The 20,867-nt window shown below is 43.2% G+C and overlaps 1 protein-coding gene across 8 annotated transcripts in view; it reads right to left on the bottom strand.

Annotated features, from left to right (window-relative positions):
* Positions 1 to 20,867, bottom strand: part of Ccdc91 (coiled-coil domain containing 91) — a 187,281-nt gene that overhangs the window by 136,963 nt on the left and 29,451 nt on the right. For 6 of the 8 annotated variants that reach the window (XM_052718968.1, XM_052718967.1, XM_052718969.1 and 3 more), the window contains exons 2-3: positions 12,396 to 12,439; positions 9,573 to 9,651 (exon numbers count right to left, since the gene is read on the bottom strand). In XM_052718968.1, coding sequence (XP_052574928.1) covers positions 9,573 to 9,651; positions 12,396 to 12,425 — 109 coding nt within the window. In that variant the 5' untranslated portion in view covers positions 12,426 to 12,439. Of the gene's footprint in view, positions 1 to 9,572; positions 9,652 to 12,395; positions 12,440 to 16,701; positions 16,754 to 20,867 lie in introns of those variants that run through there. The other 2 variants (XM_052718974.1, XM_052718975.1) reach the window with 2 other exon arrangements.

The raw sequence follows: 20,867 nt of genomic DNA, 5'->3' as shown, positions 1-20,867 counted from the left end.
ACAGGAGGGGGAGCAGAGGACGGGAGGGGGAGCAGAGGACGGGAGGGGGAGCAGAGGATGGAGGGGGAGCAGAGGACAGGAGGGGGAGCAGAGGACGGGGGGACAGAGGACAGGAGGGGGACAGAGGACAGGAGGGGGAGCAGAGGATGGAGGGGGAGCAGAGGACGGGAGGGGGAGCAGAGGACGGGAGGGGGAGCAGAGGATGGAGGGGGACAGAGGACAGGAGGGGGAGCAGAGGATGGAGGGGGACAGAGGACGGGAGGGGACAGAGGACAGGGAGGGCTTGGGGGGCAGTGACAGATGAAAAGCGAAAGCAAAAATATAAGTGACTGAATGGACAATTTTACTCAAATTAGAGTAGGACTGAAAATGGTGAATGGAAGCTATCAGGCTTCTTCTCAGGCTGCTTCTCAGAACAGGTCTTCTGGAGTCCTGCCTCACCCTACTCACCCTGAACTGATGGGCTTGCATCTGATGAGAATTATTCCTCAGTCTAATGCTGTGCCACCACACTCTCTCTTCCCCCTTCTGACAGGCCTCCAAAGCACCACTGGTTATACAGCCCAGCAGTACTTAACCCAGCAGTACTTTTGTGCCCATTTAATCTCGGCCTTTTTCACTAGCATACACACCCATAAGGCAGACAGAATTGTTCTTTGTTCCCTGCTGTACTTCTGTGCTTAATACAACCTACAATTAAATGTGGGGCCCTTGTTTCACATTGGAAAAGAACCAGCAGGAATCTAAAAAGATCAGGAGAAATAAAACCTGTGAGCATCATCAATACACCGCACGAAGGCAAACACTCTGCTTAGATCAGAAGGCAAAGGGCTTAAAATTCTTGAAGACTGATCCTTTGGGGACCTGAATACCTGGAGAATTCATTGAATGTTTATTCAATAAATGAACTAACAATTCAACAACTTCCTTCAAATGAAAACAAATGGCATTTTGTGCTTAGTTTTAAGAGAATGTTAGAAAAGCGACCACTGACTGAGTCTGCTGAGTCCTTGCTAATCAGCACTGCTGGGTGATGACAGGTGATGCTGATCAGTGTTCTCACCAGCCTGCGCTCAGTCAAACCCAAGTGGCATTTTCTCCAAATTGACAGAATCACTTATAAAAATTTAAGCGTGTGTGTGTGTGTGTGTGTGTGTGTGTGTGTGTGTGTGTGTGTGTGTGTGTGTTTGTGGTGTGATGTGGGTGTGTGCATGACACTGACAGGTGTTTGTGTGATATGTGTAATACTACGGCATGCATGCCACACTCCATAACAACTTTTTACTACTGTTCAGGCACAAAATGACTGAAACTTCAACCCATCTGCAGAAAACACTTCTGTAGAACTAAGTTTAGGTAAAATTTTCACTATTTCTCCACAGTTCAAACATGTATCTCTACACACACATATTCTTGCTTATTTTCTTAGTATATTAGGCAATCTCTATGTTATTTATCCTAAAATTACTTTGCTTGGTCCCACTAGCCAAAATAATCTACCTGAAGTTGTATACAATAAAACTAGCCTTCATTAAATTCAGAGAGAGAGAGAGAGAGAGAGAGAGAGAGAGAGAGAGAGAGAGAGAGAGAGAGAAAGAGGGAAGAGACAGAGAGGAAAGAAAGATTAAAATATTTTCCATGTTAATCTAAAGAAGGGAACTTTCAGGTTAGGATCTGAACTGAGCCCCTCACATATGCTTGCCCAGCACCCAGCACTGGGCTACATGCCGAGCCCTCCCTCCACTCTTTATTTTGAGACAGGGTCTCACTAAGTTGCTCAGATTGGCCTTGAACTCATGATGCTCCTTCTTTGCCTTCTGGAGTAGCTGAGATTGCAGGCCTGTGCCATCAAGCCCTACTTCAGAAGTTAGGTGAAATGATTACCTCTTCACATCAGCCATGCTTTAATAAGAAAAAAACTTAATATTTATTAGCTGCAAGGCAAGAGCATCAAGTAAATTAATAAAGAAGTCAAAAGTGAGATCAAACGGCTTCCACTAGACCTAATAGCAATACTTAGATCAAGTGAAATTTTGTAACTGCATAGTTCATATGATTTATTCAGAAGAACATGGTAATTATAGGTGCAAGCCTTTAATACACTGCAGAGGTTACTAAAACACTCAGAGGAACATCATAAAAATAGGTCAAATTATAATCACCAAAATCATAGCTAAATAGATGTCTTACACTTCAATATTTTGGAATCTACAAAAATGAAAGGAAAAAAACTTTAAAGTAAAATTTCACAAACAACAAACACCCTGATGGCTAAGTCCCAGCCCACTGGGTTCTCACTGGAAACCAGAGTGGGTGCAAGAAGAAGTGGTCACAGTCTCCTGGAAACAGTGTGATGGAGGCTTTGCTCAGGCAGGGAGCAAAGTAGAGAAGAGCAAAAGGGCCACCACATTCGGCTGACGGCTGATGGGTGAGATGCGAGACAGGATGTGGGGCAGATAACCACAGAGGGGACAGGAGATGCGGGGCAGATAGCCATACTGAGGAGACAAGGATGGTTTATAGGATTCCAGAACCTCACGGAGTAAGGCCAGCTCTCAGTGGAAGGGCCGGAAATAAGAAGAGCCAACAGGAAGTTCTGAGACTCTGGGATCACAGACCTCAGAGGGGAACGAAGAGGAGCCTAAAACTGAACTTTGTAGCACAAAGTGAGAGTTGACTCAAACCCACGTTAGCAAAGATGACATGCACAGGACAAGAACGGAGGGCTGGGCCCTGTATCAGTCAGGGTTCTCCAGAGCAGCAGAACGTAAGAATGAATCTCTCTTTCTCGGGGATTTATTCGAATGACTTACAGGCTGAGGTCTGGGTGATTAAACAATGGCTGGCAGTGAACAGAAAGTCTAAGAAGCCAGCAGTTGTTCAGTCTAAAGGCTGATGTCTCAACTGGTCTTCAGTAGACACTGGAATCCCAAAGAAGTAGACTTACCGCCAGTGAAGGAATGGACTCGCTAGCAAGGCAAGAGCAAGCAGGAAAGAGTAAAAGCTTCCTTCTTCCATGTCCTTATGCACAGCAGAAGGTGTGGCCCAGATTAAAGATGTGTCTTTATTGTGCCTCGAGATCTGGACTAAAGGTGAGTGTTTTCCTATCTCAAAGGTCCCAACTAGAGGTGGAGCCACCTACTTCACACCAAGCAAAATTATCTCAGAGGTGTGTGTGCCTTCTATTTCTGAACTGTAGTTTACTCCAGATGTAGTCAAGTTGACAACTAAGAATAGCCATCACAGGCCCTGACCCCTCTGCCAGACGGCCTTACAGTTCCCTCTCTTCTCCACCTTGCTCCTTAAGAATTCCAACTACAGAAAACTTACTGTTTCTATCCATCTATGCTAGGCTTGTAAGAGGTCAATACCAGGATGTGGGAAACAAAAGGAGGAAGAGTGGAAGGAGATGGTTCTGTCTACTGCAATGGCCAGCTCTGGTCTTTAGAATCCATAACAGCAACTTTAGACCAGATGTGAAAATGCAAATATATAAAACAGGATCACTTTCTCCTAAGTATTAGAATCTTTCACTTGTATCTTTAAGTGTGTATCTGTTTGGAAAGAATGTAATTGTGACATTAGTGTCACATCACTTGGTCCACACAGTTAAAATCAGGCACCCTGATTCATCTAGAGTAAGCTTTGTAAATCACAGAGCTGCAACCAGAAAAAAATAAAATAATAAGTTCAGGACTCAAAATCAGGAAGTATCCTTAAAGATCACCTGGCATTTCAGTTTACACACTGGCTAACAGAATTTCAAAGAAGCCATAGACAGTTGGAGACAAAGGGTCACTGCCACAGTAGCTTCAGTTGTTAATTTGACACACTTGAGAAGAGGGAACCTTGCCTGGGAATTCCCTGTTGGATTTGCTTCTGAGCGTGTCTGTGGTGCATTTTCTTTATTGTTGATCGATGTGGGAGGGCCTACTGTGGGCGGTGCCAATCCTAGACTGCGGGGGTAAGAGTGGAGAACAAGACCAGGGAACCAATCAGTAAGCAGCTTTCCTCCATGGTCTCTGCTTCAGTTCCACCTCAAGCTCCTGCCCTGGCTTCTCTTCTAATGCCCCCTCCTTGCCCACACAGGCACTATGAACACACAGAGTATGTGGACCTATATGTAGGCTATAAACCCATACATATATAAAATAAACTAAAAAGAAAAGAAAACCCAGGGTATGAGCTAACAAAATGTCTAAATGGACAGTAAGCAGGAAGTAGAGAAAGTTTTAAATGTTACTCACACTACTGTTATCCAATGTGGGGGTTAAAACCAGTCCCCCAAGTCAGGTCCAGTCACACATCCTCAATAAATCAATTAAAAGAGTCAAATTAGAAGTAGAGAGCAGAAAAGAGCTTTACTCAAGACAGCCGTGTGGGGAAGAAGGAAACAGGGGGACAAGGGAATGACATCTCGGCAGTCTTGGTCAAGGTGTGGCTCCAGTCTGTCTGTCAGATGGTCTGACAAGGTGTTGGAACTGTGTGAAGTCTCCTTTCAGGGAACAAGTGCCCCCTCTTTTCCTTCTCTCAGCACCAACTTTCTGGGAAATTCTCATTTCTTGGGGCCCATTACTTCACTGGTCTCTTAGTCAGACTGAGACACAGAGTCTCTTTAAAATGCCCTCTGCCAGGCCGGTTACACTGCCTGTAAGACACAGGTATGTGAACAAGCAACGGGTCACTTTCCAATCCTACCACAGATGCAGATCAGACCAATGAATCTAGTGCTTTTTACTACCACGTACAAACATGCAAACCGCACACAAAAAATATACAAAAAAATGTGTAGACTCAGGTCTTGAGCCCTTGAGATGCATAACACAGATCCCCTGGAAAAGCAGGGCCAGTGAAGAGAGGAGCGGGGATTAATAAAACGACCGAGTTGCTGTCCTAGGCTTTCCGGCCAGGAGAGTGGAGAACGGAAAGACAGAACCATGAAATCAAAAAGGCATCTGTCTTCCAGGTTCCCCTCTGCCAAGGTCTTGAGAGGAATGTTTGAACTTTCCTGTTGGCTTTGTATGCAAATAGCTCCAGATGCGAAGGAACCACATCTAAGTCACTTGCTTCAGCATCTGCTGGTCCAGTTCCCATTATTCCTTCTGCAGGGCCGGCTTGTGACAGACAGTTTAGTCTGCCCTCTTTATAAGCTGTTTTGAAGGAGCTAATTTGGATTAAAGTATCTATCTGGAACACTTGTTTTTCCCTTTGATGGTCACTGAATTCTAATGTGGTCTGTGCAGAGCTGCAAGGAACTCAGAAGCATTATTGGAAAGGACAGTATTCAAGGTTTGTGCCTCCCACCTCGCCTTCTACACAACTTACATTTGACGGTCAAAAGCAAAAACCGAACAATCTTTTGCCTCTTAAAACTGTGCCACCCACATTGTACAAAATGGCTTCATAACACGTCCCGACCTAGTGTTCACTGTAGGAACTGCTATCAAAGACTTGAAGCTAACTAAGATTAGGGGTAGAAGGTCTGCCAACACAAAAACGCATCATGGGAAACACTCTGTCCTCCCAGGCAACAGCTTCCACAGTCAGTCAGTGAAAATGAAGTCCGCAATGCACAGAGCTGTGAGCCTGACACTGCGAGAGCCTTCTGAATCTGTGGCAAAGGAATGAATCAACGGTGAACACAGAAACAACCTAAATAAATTCCATGAATTCTGAAGCTCTGGGTCTGCTACGAAAAGAGGCACAATAAAGAAATTTAAAAAAAAAATGCATACAGATGCCAAACCAAGACAATGAAGTACTAAGAACTGAGCAAGTCAAGTACAGACGAGTCCTTCTTTCTGTCACAAGAACACAGGAAAGGGGTGCAGGGGAGGGGAGGGGCAGAGGGGAGAGGGGAGCACAACCAGCGTGGAAGGGTAAAGCAGTACGGAGAAGACATCACCACACAGGAGCAGTCAAGGTAGATTCCACATGCCCACATCCCCAGGGTCTCCATATATACATAAGCTTTCACACTCACATGCGCAAGTGTTTACATGTGCATTCTATCAGCAATCATTAATTTCAGGGAAATGAAAGGAGAACAGTGCTCCTTTTATAGACATTAAAAAAATAATTATTTTGCAATTTCATAAATAAGATTTCTTAGTAAAAAAAAATTGTTACTTTCCTATACTCTTATGAGCAACCATGTTGAATGTTGTTGAATTATCAACCACACAAGTCCTGAAATGGTTTTCCTTCAGAAAAAGTGTTAGGAAAATAAATGACCAACGAAACACAGGAGACGATGCCACCATTATTGCTCCTGGACCTGCAGTAAATTAAAACGTGATCGAACATGCACTATTTCTGTCATACAGGAGAAGCCAGGAGATAGGAGATCAGCACAGTAACTGCTCTGTGCTTCCAAGCATCTGTGGCCTCTTTAAAAATAAGAGCCATTGTGCACCATGTGCATGCAGGCAGATGCCTGCCATCGCACCCCTGAAGTCAGGGGACTATTTCTGCCACGGGCTCCAGAGGTTGAACTGAGGTATCAGGAGACAGGTGTGTTACTCCCTGAGCCAGGTCACAGGCCTTGTGACTGGAGCATCACTTCCAGGTCATACATCTTCCATACATCACTTCTATACATCCATGGAAGTCATCAGAACATCTGACTCAGACACAGAAACATCCAGCTCTTAGCAAGTACTGAAGGTTTCCAAGGTTGATATATTTTTGAAGCAAAGTTTAGTTTTCTGCTCTTATACCTTATCACTAAGGCTATTTAATTATTCGCCTTGGATTGAAAATAACCAAGAAGAGATAACTACAAGTAAATCTACTCACCAGTCATCAAGAATCACAGAGCACTGGCTCAAGGTATCACTACCTTCCAAAGAATTCAAACCAATTTCCTGCCATAAAAAGACTAAAACAGGCATATAAAGAGGAGTCATACACAAGATTATAGTTAAAGATCACATAACAACCATCCTCACAGTGTCACTATGCAAAATACCCAGAGGTAAAAGGAACCCAAGTGTCTATAATGAATGAATAAAAAATGGGATATTAGGATTAACAGAGAAGGAAACTGGGACAGATGACACAGCATGAATGAAACTTGAGGGGTTGTTCTGACTGCTCTAAGCCAGTCACAGAACTGCAGTCTGAAATCACCCATGCATACACCCGAGGGTTCAAACTCAGAGACAAAGCAAGACAGTTGCTGCCAGGAGTGACGGGGAGGGGGAGGGGAGGTCACAGGTATTTAACAGAATGAAGTTTCAGCTATACAAGGTACAGTATAACCTATACATTAAAATAACGAAGACGGCAAACTTCATCACGGTTTTAAATATGAATTAGGAGACATGAAGCACCAAGCAAGTGGAACAAAAGGACACCATGATAGAGCTTCAGGTGCTGATCACAGCACAGCTAGAAAATGGCCTCAAGGCAGGCAGCTCTTCTCCTCGGCCAGCTCTCACTAGAAGGCAGTAATCACTTCAACGCCGTGTGCTGCGGTGAGAAGGGGCCGTGGTTTCATGCTCACCATCTTCCATTACATTCTCCAATTCCCATAACATGGGTGTCACTGTGCATTTCAGGTTACGTGACAGTCAATTTCACTGTCAACCTGACTAGATTTAGAATCACTGAGGAGGTACATTTCTGGGTGAGAAAGTTTCCAGAAAGGTCCAACCAAGGAAGGAAAACGCACCCTGTGTATAGGACAGGGCAGGATAGAATGGCAGCACCTCACGGTTTCTCATGTATTCAAGACTGAATACATGAGAAAATGAGCTGGACACCAGCATCCACTGTTCTCCACTTCCTGCCTACGGGTGCACCATGACAGCTGACAGACTGGATCCCCTCAAATCATGGACAAAAATAAGCCCTCCTCCCTTAGGTTGTTTCTTATCAGCTACCTGATCACAAGAGAAGTAACCAAGATGGTCAGAGGCTGCACGTGAGGAGGAGGATGGGGGCAGAGGGTGTGTGCAGGGCGGTGTGGTGCGGATCCTGCCACTCATCCATCCACCATCAGTACTGCCCGTCAGTGACACAGCTTAAGGTCCTGGAACCCCCAAAGAACTGCAGGCTATAAACAGACATTTAAAGAGAGACATAAATTATCCCCAGTGGGATAAACTGTCATCTAGCCCTGTCATCTAGCCCTGTCTTGAAGCTGTGCACTCACTAGGAAAACAAACCTCTTATACTCACTACTTAACAAAAGTCTTATCTTGACCCTGAAAACGAACCTTCCCATCTTCCCCAAAATACTTAAAACTTAAACCAAATGTTTAAGTTATTTTCTAAGATATATCCATGAAAACATTTTTTTCTATATAGATGATAGACGGGTATGGTGTAGAAGGGACTGTCATGCCTAGTAACCCACTCACGTCACCCTCCTGGGAATGACCTCCACGAAGGTGGATAAATCCTGTAGCCTGCATCTACCTGCATCCAGCAGCAGCTGTGTAAAAGAGAAGCTGAAAGCCACAGCTTCAAGGTCAGCCTTTAGCCAGGCCTGCTAATGTCATTTCTGCAAACCAATAAGGAAATCAGAAGAACACCATCTTCAGATCTGAGTTTTTTCCAGGGAAGTGAGGGAAAGAGAGAGAAGAGGGATGAGAGAAGTTGCTGGCTCATCAGCCTACATACAGCCTCTGACACCAGGGACAAGAGCTTCTTGGTGACGGCATCTCACATCCAGACACGGAAGAAGCTTCTCTTCCTCACCTCACAGAATTGGGGGTCTCCTTCCACTTCCATTCCCTCACTGTGAGCATCCAAACTAAGACACAAAGCTACAGCATCTTACAACGTCTTCACATCATTACACAATGTCTTCCCCTTGTTCTGGTGAGAAGAGCAGCATTGAATATGGATGTATGGATCTCTACAGTGAGACACTGAGCCCTTAAGGCTTATCTCCAGGAGTGGCAGAGCTGGGGAATATGGTGGTCCCACTGTTACTTTCTGAGAAACCTTCAAACTGACTTCAGGAGTATCTGCACTAGTTTGTGTTCCCACAAGCAGTAGCTAAGAGTTCCTCTTTCCTCTGTCCCCTCCAGCATCCCCACCACTGTTTTCTATATCATAAGCATTCTGACAGTGTAACTGGGGGTTTCAGAGTGGATTTTATGTGCATTTCAAGATGGGTAGGATATTGAACACTTTTTGAAAATATGTATGGGCCAACTGTTATTGTTAATTTGTAATACTTTTGAATGGTTTTACTATAAAAAAACTACTATATTTGAATAGTAATGGACATCATAAATTAAGATGTAAAATGGAGTCTGCCATGCACAGACGACCCAGGAAACTTCTCAACACCTTCGTAAACCAAGGTAAATTTGAACAATGTATGTTGTACTTAAGGTTTGTTCAGTGTTCCTAATCTCCTTTTACAACCAGCCTCCAAGCTAGCATTGAATGTACAATATGATTCATACTTTGTAAGAAAGAAAATTTGGATCTAGGACACTACATTTTCAGATCAGAAAAAGAGCAAAAAAAAAAATGAGAAATAGGTTTTAAAAGTAGCAAAAAAAAAATCTTTAAATGCAAGAAAAAAGAATCCCATGACCAGGAGGTAGTACCTGCAGGAAAGGTGGCCCAGGGGACAGCAGGGGACATTGCTTGGTTTCCACTGTGTTCACCATCAAAGGTCTCTGCGGCCTGTAAGACAAGGCAAGACCATCCGAAAAACCCTGAAGAGCTGTACTTTTTAATCAGGAATCACACACTCGGCCCCACAGGCACACTCCTGCGACACGCCAACTCACTCACTCTCTCTGAACACCTCCCTGTTCCACCCCTGCACTGGCCCCACCTACAGTGCCCAGGCCCCGGTTCCCAGGTAAAGATTTCCTTCCATATTCCAACAACCTGATGCCAATGAAATGTTCGTTTCAAGTATCTTTCATCATGTTTTCACTTGTGAACTTTACATCAACTATTCTATTTTAACTCACCACATTTATCCACCCATGTAAAAATTTCCTTAAAAACAGACTGAGCAAATCTTTTATTTAAAAAGATCATTTAAATTAGCGTAAGACTTAGAGACTCTGAAAGAGCAGGTGAGCTTGTCTTCCTGAACAATCTACTCTGGTCTCCTGAGCACTAAACACTAAAGAATTACAAAAGTCAGCATTTTCAATGACTGTGCTCTCCTGCTTGGGGGAAGCTACTTAAGACAAGGTTTACAGAGAGAGCACAAAGTGTTCTGTCTCTCAGATAACCCTTAAAGCAAGATTATGACTGAAGTCAGAGCCATGGTTTCATAATTTTGATTTCCATTCTGCACTGAGTTGCCAGGCAGCTCAGGCGGCAAAGGACACAGTCTGCAGAGAGCAGAGGACAAGGCCGCGCTGTCCACTGGCTGTGACAGTTAGTACACTGTACTGAAACATAGGAAAAGTCCTTCCACTCTTCCACAGCAGGACTGAGAAGTAAGACACCAGGTGAAGACAACGAAACCACACTAGTTAACGCTGCCTCTGGTGTTGAGAGGACTGACACACTGAAGAGACTGAATTCAGTCGTCACCTGTGAGAGCAACGACCAACTGTGGCCTTTCTGTGGGTCTACTATGCTTTAGACACAAAAACATGCTTGGATGGGGCCCTCAAATAACAGATTCCAAGCACCAAGGCAAGCTACAGGATAGTATGAAACACACCGTGTCCTCAATATCAATGGAATTTTAACAAATTTTTAAATGTTCCATTTAACATGAATAAGATTCAAAAACATAACCTATTAAACAAAAGTATGAAACACTCAAATGAGCTTTTTGAAAGGCAGTTTGGGATGAGACATGGAATGCATGCATGTCTACACTGGCTGCCTGCACATGAGAACATGCATGTCTACACTGGCTGCCTGCACATGAGAACATGTGTGTCTATAGTACTTGCCTGCATATGGAGAACATGTGTGTCTAAGTACTTGCCTGCACATGGAGAACATGTGTGTCTAAGTACTTGCCTGCACATGGAGAACATGTGTGTCTAAGTACTTGCCTGCACATGGAGAACATGTGTGTCTATAGTACTTGCCTGCACGTGGAGAACACATATGTCTACACTGATTGCCTACACACTGGCAGCTATGAAAGACGGATAGAAAATGACCTGCTGCTGAAAAGAACTACATTATTCTTCCTTGAATAATGCCCCACTTCTCTTACTAACATTAATTACACTCCCTAACTTTTACAGTTTTCTTTTTACCAAATCCAAACTAGGTGAACAACAGAAAGAAAGAAAGAAAGAAAGAAAGAAAGAAAGAAAGAAAGAAAGAAAGAAAGAAAGAAAGAAAGAAAGAAAGAAAGAAAGACAGGAAGGAAGGAAGGAAGGAAGGAAGGAAGGAAGGAAGGAAGGAAAAGAAAGAAAGAAAGACAGAAAGAGAGAGAGAGAGAGGAAAGAAAGAAAGAAAGAAAGAAAGAAAGAAAGAAAGAAAGAAAGAAAGAAAGAAAGAAAGAAAGTCCCCTGAGCGTGCGCAGTGGATGGTTCCAAGACTTGAGCCCTGCATTTCTCTTAATCCAGAGATTTTCCTGCAAGACTACACTGGTTCTGTAAAAATAACTGGGTTATAAAATATTCCAATAAAATGAACACACACTGAAAAGGACCAAGGAAAAGACACTATATTTTCAGCTAACAACACCTACTCACAAATGTTCCACCAAAACCTGAGAGAGCAACGGAACAGCACAGCATGATCAGCCCCCTGGACATCTGTGTGTCTCACACAGGAAATCCACTCATTACAGGTGCGAACAGGGCTGTGACAGGCTCTGACTCCCATTCTGACAGACGTGTCCCCATCCTCTTCTGACAGTCTGAGTTCTTCCTGATGCTCCACCAGCCTCATTAATTACCCTGATTTAAACCATTCCTATGGCAAGATCAATGCTTCAGCGACAACCCACCTCAGTGTCTGGGTGGATGATGCCTCTTAATTCTCCTTGTTTTCAATCTCTGTCTCAGAGTTACATCAAAAAAAAAAAAAAAAAAAAAGGTTCAGAATGGATCATGAGGGTAGAGGTAAGAGCTCAGATGGTAAACTGTTTGCCTTGCAAATACAGAACCAGAATTTCTTCCTCAGGACCCATTTTTAAAAAATCTGGGCATGGTGGCATGCATTTGTAATCCCAGTGCTCGGAAAGCCGATCCCTGAGACTTGCTAGCCAGCCTGTATAGTCTACTTGACAAGTTCCAGGCCAGTGAAAGACCCTGTCCAAAAAAACAAAGTGAACAGGACCAAATAAGACACATAAGCGGTCGTTCTCTGGGCTCTAGACACTTGAGAACATGCAGCACACACACAAAGAATAGATCAAGAAAACAATGAAAGTAAACACATTTTTGTAATAGTTTGCTGTTACCCAAAGTTAAAAAACAGAGGATACGTACCTCAAAGCCACCAAAGTCATCATCCTCCATTCTTTAGGCAGCACCTGAAAAACAGAACAACAGAGATGAGTCACCTGCATCAAAGCACCCCTGGGACTTAAAGGAATACACACTCTGAGTTGTAAACTAAAGCTGTTTCATTTGGATTATGAAAGGCCTTCTTAGACTGTATGTGTGCATTTTTTTATCACTTAAAAAAACAGCTGGTAATTGGTTTTTACTTTCTGGCAAAATTAGCAATTTCTGGAACTTTTTCAGTAACCATGTATTTTGCCATTTTCTGTTGAGACTCTAGGAGTGGAAAAATATTCTTTTACATTTTAATTTGCTTTTCCCAAAGTGGCGCTAGGCCCCATCAGTAATGCTTCCTGCTTTCCGAGTCTACTCCTCAGCTGTCTGGCAGCATCAGCACAAACTCCAGTTAAGAACAGGACTGTGGTGAATTTTTGGAAATCTGTCCCCACCACAAAGGTTCTTCCCTCGGTTTCATGGCCGGGCTGAGTTAGATTTTCAAAATTGATCAGCATTTTTGAGCTGTGGCCACGACTTCTGGAGCATTTGATATGTGTATTTTTAGCTGAAACTGCTTTGCACTTCTGGAAAAATGTGGAGCGAGTTACTGGGCTGATCAAGGTAAATCAAGTCGTGTGTTCACGAGACAGGGCAGAAAACATGAGAATATCCAGGATCCTTCACACCTTCACTCTCGAGTGGGAGAGAGAGAAGCTGCAGCATAGTGTATACTGTGCTTCTTCCTAAATACACTACAGAGGGGTCAAGGTTCAAGCCTTAGCACCTAGGCCTCAAAACTAAAGCTGAGGCTTTGGCTCACAACAGAAAGGAAGGAAAATGCCTGAAAAGGCAAAGGAGCAATCGTTACCTACGTTAAATGTTCTCTCCCTACAACTGAGAACAGGAAAGCAGAAGCTAAGCACCATGTGAAGCCCAGCAGGCCTTGTCTCCAGGTCACCAGCAGCCATGCTCAGCTTCTTGAGAAACACTGACCAACAACTCCATCAAGAAAACTCCATCCACTTCAAAAAGTAACAGCAAAGAAATACACTAATCACAGATTGTTGTCACTAGGCCAAACAAACTCATTTTCACAAAAAGTAGACAGTACAAGGAATGTATGTGGATGGGAATAAGATAATTTTATAAATAGCACTGAGTTACTAGAGCTTCTATCACAGAGGAGACAGCACTACTGCCACCATTTGCTCACAGCCTCACAGTCTGATGACATTTCTCAAAAGATGTATTTCTTTTTATAAATTTAGAAGTTAAAGCTAAGCTAGTCATGTATATGCAGCACCAGACTTCTAAGAACTGTTGATGGCAGTTAGTCTGAAATGACGTCACATTAACCATGTCTCAAGTGAGGAAAATCCTCCTCCAATTACATCTGTCAGGAAGGAACTATGGGAGAAGACGACAATGCATCCTAATAATTAACAGTTAAAGTGTAAACACCACAACTGTCCTTTCACATCGGCACCACAACTTCCGGAGCCAATTACAAAATATTTTTAGCGTCTATGAATGCCATCAGACTCTGGTGTTCACTTCTAAAGACTGTGGAGCTTTCAGAGTTAATGCTCCTGTGTTTTCACAAGGCACATCCTGACACAGGACGGGAAGGGTGCCAGTGAGTCAACAACATGAGCATACAGCATGTTCGCCTGCGGTAAGGAAGCAGATTCCTAAGTTCTGATTGAGCTGTGCAAAACAGCAGAATGGTGACCACTGATGCTCTAGGCTCCAGCAATTCCTACACACCAAAGAAGACAGGACAGAGTTCCTCTTCTACATCGTCAAAAAGCTGGTCACATGTTTTATTTAAGAGTAAATAAATGTGTCCTAGATATCTTAAGATATGGTGCTACAGAAATGCTATTTTAAAGCCAGCGCCTTTCTCCAAATAATTTAGATTCAAACCTCATGATAGTTTCCTTTTGAAAATTTAAGAGAAGAAAAACAACAGATGTTTTTTTGCTGCTGATTGTGTGTATGTGTGTTTTTTAGAAACAGGGTCTCACTATGTAGCCCTGACTGGCCTAGAACTTGCTATGTAGACCAAGCTGTCTTCAAATGCACAGAGATTTGCCTGCCTCTGCCTCCTGAGTCCTGGAATTAAAGGTGTAAACAGCACTGGTTTTTAAAACTCAATTTTACAGTGGCCTGAGAAACAGCTCAGTAGATAAAGCATTCGCCACACAAGTATATGAACCATTGTTTAGACCCCCAGAATTCACATAAAAACCAGGCAGATGTAAAACTCCTTTTGTAATCCCAGCACTCGGGAGGTAGAGAGAGGGAATCCTGGGGCAAGGTGGCTAGATAGACTAGCTCTGGCTTCAGCAAGAGAGCCTGCCTCAAAAATCAGTGATCAAAAAACGATGCCCAACATTTACTTTGGGACTCCACACCCCTTACACACACATGAACATGCAAACAAGCAGCCCACAATACACAAACAGACAAAAAGAAAATCAATTTACAACATACAAAGGTAAAAAAGTAATACTTAAGAAGGAAATAGCACAGAGGTTCTTGATGGATTCTGTCACTTGAATACATTCAAACCTTGGTTTTATCTAAAAGTGTCATGATAAGGCTTTATAAAGCATTTTTGTGTTTAAATTTTGTGTTACAGCATCAGAACTAGTGATTACCAGGATGTGCCAACACCACGTAATACCCAAGTCACAGAAGGATGAGACTCTAATTCAGAGCTATATCCCATTAGTTCAGGGACTCGGACTAAAGGTTTTCGTAATATCTAGGTTCAACAATCTCAGAACTCCTTATATGTGAATTAACTTATCTTGTTGCTTTATTATTTTAATTCCCTATTCTGCCATCCTCAGTATTTAATAGAATGATGGTACTTTTAAAGTATGGTTTGAGAAAAAAAGACCAGAAAGTAAAACATGTACACAGACAGTACAGCACACTCTCTGGAGTCACTCCACGGATGTCAATCAAGGTCTTTGAGAAGCTGGTGTGGTGTGGAGGAACGCACACATCCAAGGGAAAGCACACAAATATCAAACAACGTGAAAACTCTTGAGAACACTGCCCAGTGTGGGGGAAATGACTTCAGAGGGGACCTATCTAGTTGGGATTATCAGGACATACTCCAAGTTGGGAATATCAGGGGACCTTTGAATCAGACTGAAGGGACTGGACAGAAATTTCAAATAGAACATTTAAAACGTACATTTTATCCAAGTTTCCACTGAAAAGTCTTCTTTTAAAATGACAAAAAAAAAAAGATGTTACATTAAAATGCTTGTGTTTGCTCTAAAGACAAACAAGGTTTACAGAACAAACAAGGTACAGGAGAAAAGTGTGAGCGAAGGCAGGGAGGATGGACTGATACCCATGAGAAGGGCAGGCTCAGCCCATTTCCCTCATGCTATCCACAGAAGGCTCCAGAATGGGCCACTAGTAGTTGGTCAAAGGTGAGACTCAAAATCCAACCAGAGTCGGGGCTGCACCTCAATCCCCTCCCCAAACCCATACAGCTAGTCACTTGCAGCTCCTCCCCCAGCAGAACACAGGTTTACTCCACTAGCTGCACTGGAAGGTGAGATCAGATTAGCCAGACACAGAGTTTCCCTTTAGCTCCTGACTTCATTGAAGGACAGGCCAGCATAAAGGCTAAAAGGAAGCAAGGATGGTGTCCAGCTGCCTGGGTTCAAATCCCAGGTCTGACAAGCACTGTGTACAGTGGACATGTAATTGTTACTACAGGGGTCACTGGAGAGATCAAATCATCTAAAAACAAGTGAAGCACTTGGACTAGGAGCCCACCCCAAGGTTTACCGCACACGTTCACTCTCCGTGCCTCCATCTCACACATAAACAGGAGTCCAAGGATAACCAGAGACAGAATCACAGCGAAGACGCAGAGACCAGACAACCACACAGACCGTGGAAGAAAGCAAGTTCTCAAGCACACACAGTGTCCCCAGAGAGCTGCCAACAGGAGGTACACCAATGAAGTAAGAACAGGGCATCCTGTTTGTGAGGGAAGAAAGGGGAAGGAGGTGAGACTGGAAGGTCTTGGAAATTTAAGTTAGGATTGCAGAATTGAAGAATTGTGGAATGGAAACTCCCTTAAAATGAAGCATATAAAAGAAAAATGGAAAGGGATTAAAATATAAGAGACTTTCAGTCCAGGCTATGCTATCTAATCATTAGGAATTCTACAAAGAACACAGAACTATGAAATCATCAGCAAAATAATTCAAGAAAACTTGCTTTTATAAAACTACAGTGTAAATAAGAGAACACTCACCAGAGCACAACACAATGCATAGAGGATCCAACAAGCATCCGGAATGTGAGACAGGCTTCACCCAAGCACAGAGGCTTCATGCAGCATCACAGGAAGGCAGAAGACAGTAGTGAGTGGCTTTTAAAACTCAGAGGGAAAATGATGTGCAACACAGAATCCTATAACCAGCAAGGCCAGTAACTCACTGAGTTCAGGAAAGAATAAAGTCATATCCACACCACCCATAAGGTCTCAACACGAGTTTTTATACTCTTTCTTAAAAATGTCTTGTGGAGCTGGGGATGTGACTCATGGCAGAGTGCTTGCCCAGCATGCACAAGGCCCTAAATTCTGGGTTCAATCCCCAGAGCCACAAAAAGACAAAAAATAATTGTGGAAAGCAAAGGTGTAAGACAAGGAAGAAGGTATGAGAATGGAAAATACAGCCTCTCAGGGTGAGTCTGGTAAGCTGCCTCCATGTCAGGGACATCCAAGAAGACCGGACACTCAGAAAGCTCCTGGGAGGCACTTCAAACAAAAGAAATTAACAGACCACCTCATATGGCTTACCATCATGAGTGGAATTTTCAACACTTCGAGGCAAGCTGAGGGTTGCATTAGTGAGTACAGTGCTAGCCAACTGAAAACAGAAACCAACAAACTGGACAAGAAAAATAAACACCCAAGTTTTGCACTGAACAGTGTGTGACTGCAGTGATACAAACACTGGGTACTAACGGTACCAAAATCACCACGTGACCACTGAGAGCGAGCAAGCAGAGGGTAGGGAAGGCGGATTACATCTTTCCTACTAGAAGGGTGCAGGTCTGCAATGGGAAAATCAAGATGCAGCCATGATACGCATGGTTTGGATACACTTGTCCAAACACCTGCCCCTGGTAAACACGGCAGTGCAAGGAAGCAGAAAACACAGGTGGGCGCTGCTTCGTAGAAAAATACCTTTTACAACTTTAAATTATGGGCAGAAAAACAAAATGTTACGATCCAATCTACCTAGCATTTCTATCCAAATACTCAGCAAAAAAGTCAAAGCAAGTTTGTTTATTTCAGAAACTAAAGCAAAGCATATACAACATTTTACCAGTAAAGAACTGGATTGTTTTTATGTTCCTCTGCTACATTTTCCCACAATGCAAGTATTTACACACAAATAAACTATGCCTCTGACATCAGAGCTGCTCAAAAGCAGACAACCAGAAAGTCTAACAGAGAAAGAGCCTTCAGAGGCTACATGTGGGCTACTGGTGTCTCAGAGGCCCTTCTGCTGACCACAGGCCACAGAGCACCTAATGCAATCACTGCCCAACAGGAAAAGGCTGGCCACTCCCTCACAGACCACACCCCTGCCTGGCTGAGCTGTTCTCTGTAACTTTCTGACTTTCCAATGATTGCAGGTGAGGAAGAAGAAACATGACAAACAGGATCAGCGGCAAAGACTGTGCATTCCAAGTCTCATGGCCTGAGAGCAGGATGGCCGGCTCATCAGCTGGAGAAAACCTGAGGGAGGACGGGAGCACAGGGTGTGTGGCCTTTACTTCTTAGCATAGCACCTCACACTAGCAGCTGCTGGACTATTAATTCAAAGAATACTTTTAATTGGTGCTTTGGGAATGATAACTGATGAGAAAAATCTTCTAGGCCCTTGTCAGTCTCTGCTTCAAGACATGTGACAAAGTCCTTTCTCCGTTTCAGTCCTCACAATTAAAAGCAAAACTACACCAACTTGTCCTGGAAAATGCCACCATTGTGTCACAGCAACAGACACATGAAGGCATCAGTGCTGAGGATCCCTTGCTGCCCCCACCCAGTCTCCCATTCCTTCAAACCGATGAACCATTCATTACCTGTTCTGCATCTACTACCAACAAAAGCACTCTTTTATTTCAGCTACTCTTTATTACACATGTTTGTGAACATGTATGTGCAGAGTCAGAGGACAGTTTACAGGAGTTGTGGGTAAACGCCTTTCCCACTGAGCCATTATCACTGGACCAAACTGTCAACTCTGTGTATTGTAAGCATCCTCTAAATTGTAAGCTAGTTTTTTACTTTTTTAAGGCAGCTTTTGATGAAAAAAATTCTATTTTTAATAACCAATTTTAATCTTTTTAAATCTTTCGTTTTTGCATATTTTCAGATACATACCTGCACTTGCTACAAAGGAAACTAACATTTTTAGACATTCAACTGTTTAAGCTAGCTACAGATTAATATTTACATTTAGTGAAACCAAAGATCTAATTTCTTTTTTAAAAAAATACGAACATTTTCTCCCCATTTCCTTTATTATAAAGTAACTTTTTCCTTCATTAACCTAATACTGTCTTTATCATACAACACATTTATTGCTGTGGAACAATCTTTGTACACTGTAAATATGTATTACTCTCATTGGTTAATAAAGAGCTAACTGGCCAATAGCTGGGCAGGACAGCCAGACTAGGAGAATTCTGGGAAGAAGGGCAGAGTCAAAAGAATCGCCAGCCAGACTGAGAGAAAGCAAGACATGCCAGAGAGGTAAATGCCACGAGCCTCAGGACAACACATAGATTAATAGAAATGAGTTAATTTAAGTTGTAAGAGCTAGTTAGTAAAAAGCCTAAGCTTCGAACATTTGTAGTTAGTGATAAGACTCTCTGAGTGGTTGGGAACAGCTTGTGGGACAGAAACTTCCACCTACAATTTATTTTGGAACAAACAGACCCATGAATATGTGTGTCTATTTCTAGCTGCAGAACTATTTTGATGGAAATGACACCTGTACAACACTGAGGAGTCCTACCCTAAGCCTGGCACACATCACTAAGGTGCACCATGGCTTATCAGTGACGTCTGTCATTTTCCTGAAGGAACTTTTGTGAATCTCTTGCCAAGTTTACCCGATGCTCTACGATTCTAGTGTCTCCTTTTACGTTACCTACCAGTCCGCTGCTGTTACATACCAATGCCACTGACTTAACTATGTCGTGCATCCATCTTCCCCTGGTAAGCTCTCATTGGTAATAATTTATCTGCACATTCTTTCATGGTTCTTTTATATGCAAATGACCATTTTGTCTCCAAACAGCAAGCTTTGTTTCCTTCATTACAATTCCCACCCCCTCGGGCTCTGTCCCTCCTGTCGCTGTGCATGGGCCATGCTCTCCACTGCCATGCTAGGTGCATGATGTCATGTAACGGGCTTCACTTGCTGAAGATAATCTCAAAGCCCTCTCCTAACCCATGTGTCCTTCTAAAAATGGATGCTAGCACTGTCTTCTCCCTGACCCTGGGCATATGTTCCCTCCCTAACCAATTGGAAGACAGCCAAGCACCACCATGTATGGGAATGCAGCATCTTCTACCGTCTGGACCATATCTTGTCTCTGGAATACAGATGCCAGGATGCAGAAAGACTACAGGAGCCCACACAGAGACCATTTGGAGAAGCCATGTGTAGGCTTTCCAACTGATTGCCAACCACTGGCATCCGATCTCAAGATATAGGAAAGAACATAATTTCAGATGATTCCAGTCCACCAACCAAGTCACCTCCAGTGACCAAATCATCCCACCTGAGGAACTAAAAGGGAGAGCGAGGCTGAACACCATTTTCGACAGCCCACTCCCTGACCTCGGAATCCTTGGTAACGAATGCTGTTTATACCACACATTAAGTTGGGTGTGACTTTACCATTCTTGGTTACAGAGAATCTTCTACCCCACAGAGAAAAGAGGTCTGCTGACCAACAACAGTTTGGTTGGTCCCTAACAGGGTAAAAGGGGTCTCTCCTTTCTGTAATTTGCTGAACCTCATCATCAGGAATTCACACTGCCTATCAAATGAGATTGTCACACAGTTCTTATAGTCTTCTGTCACTCAAGAGTTGGGGTCATGGAATGGTGGCCATCCTGGCAGAGCTGGGATAAACCATCTGGTAACTGGACTGTTTTCTTCATTTGCTAATATCCTGTCTTAGATCTCTAGACCACACTGAACCAGGAAGCCCCCTCACGCTCCTTTTTCATAGAATCTTCATCTGATTTAGATATCAGGTTTGAGCTGGGCCCTGAGAACTGGCTGGAAATTGTTCCTTTTTTCTGCAATTAAAAGAGATTGCATCAGAATGGAACAATCTATTTCTCAGAATTTTGGTAGAAAAAAAGTAATAACTTGCTTAGCAAAC

The sequence above is a fragment of the Peromyscus californicus genome, unplaced genomic scaffold (assembly GCF_007827085.1).
Source record: "Peromyscus californicus insignis strain IS unplaced genomic scaffold, ASM782708v3 Scaffold_6__1_contigs__length_162567912, whole genome shotgun sequence".
NCBI classification, from domain to species: domain Eukaryota; kingdom Metazoa; phylum Chordata; class Mammalia; order Rodentia; family Cricetidae; genus Peromyscus; species Peromyscus californicus.
Note: the sequence above shows the minus strand (reverse complement) of the source record. Positions and strands in the feature narration are given on the sequence as shown.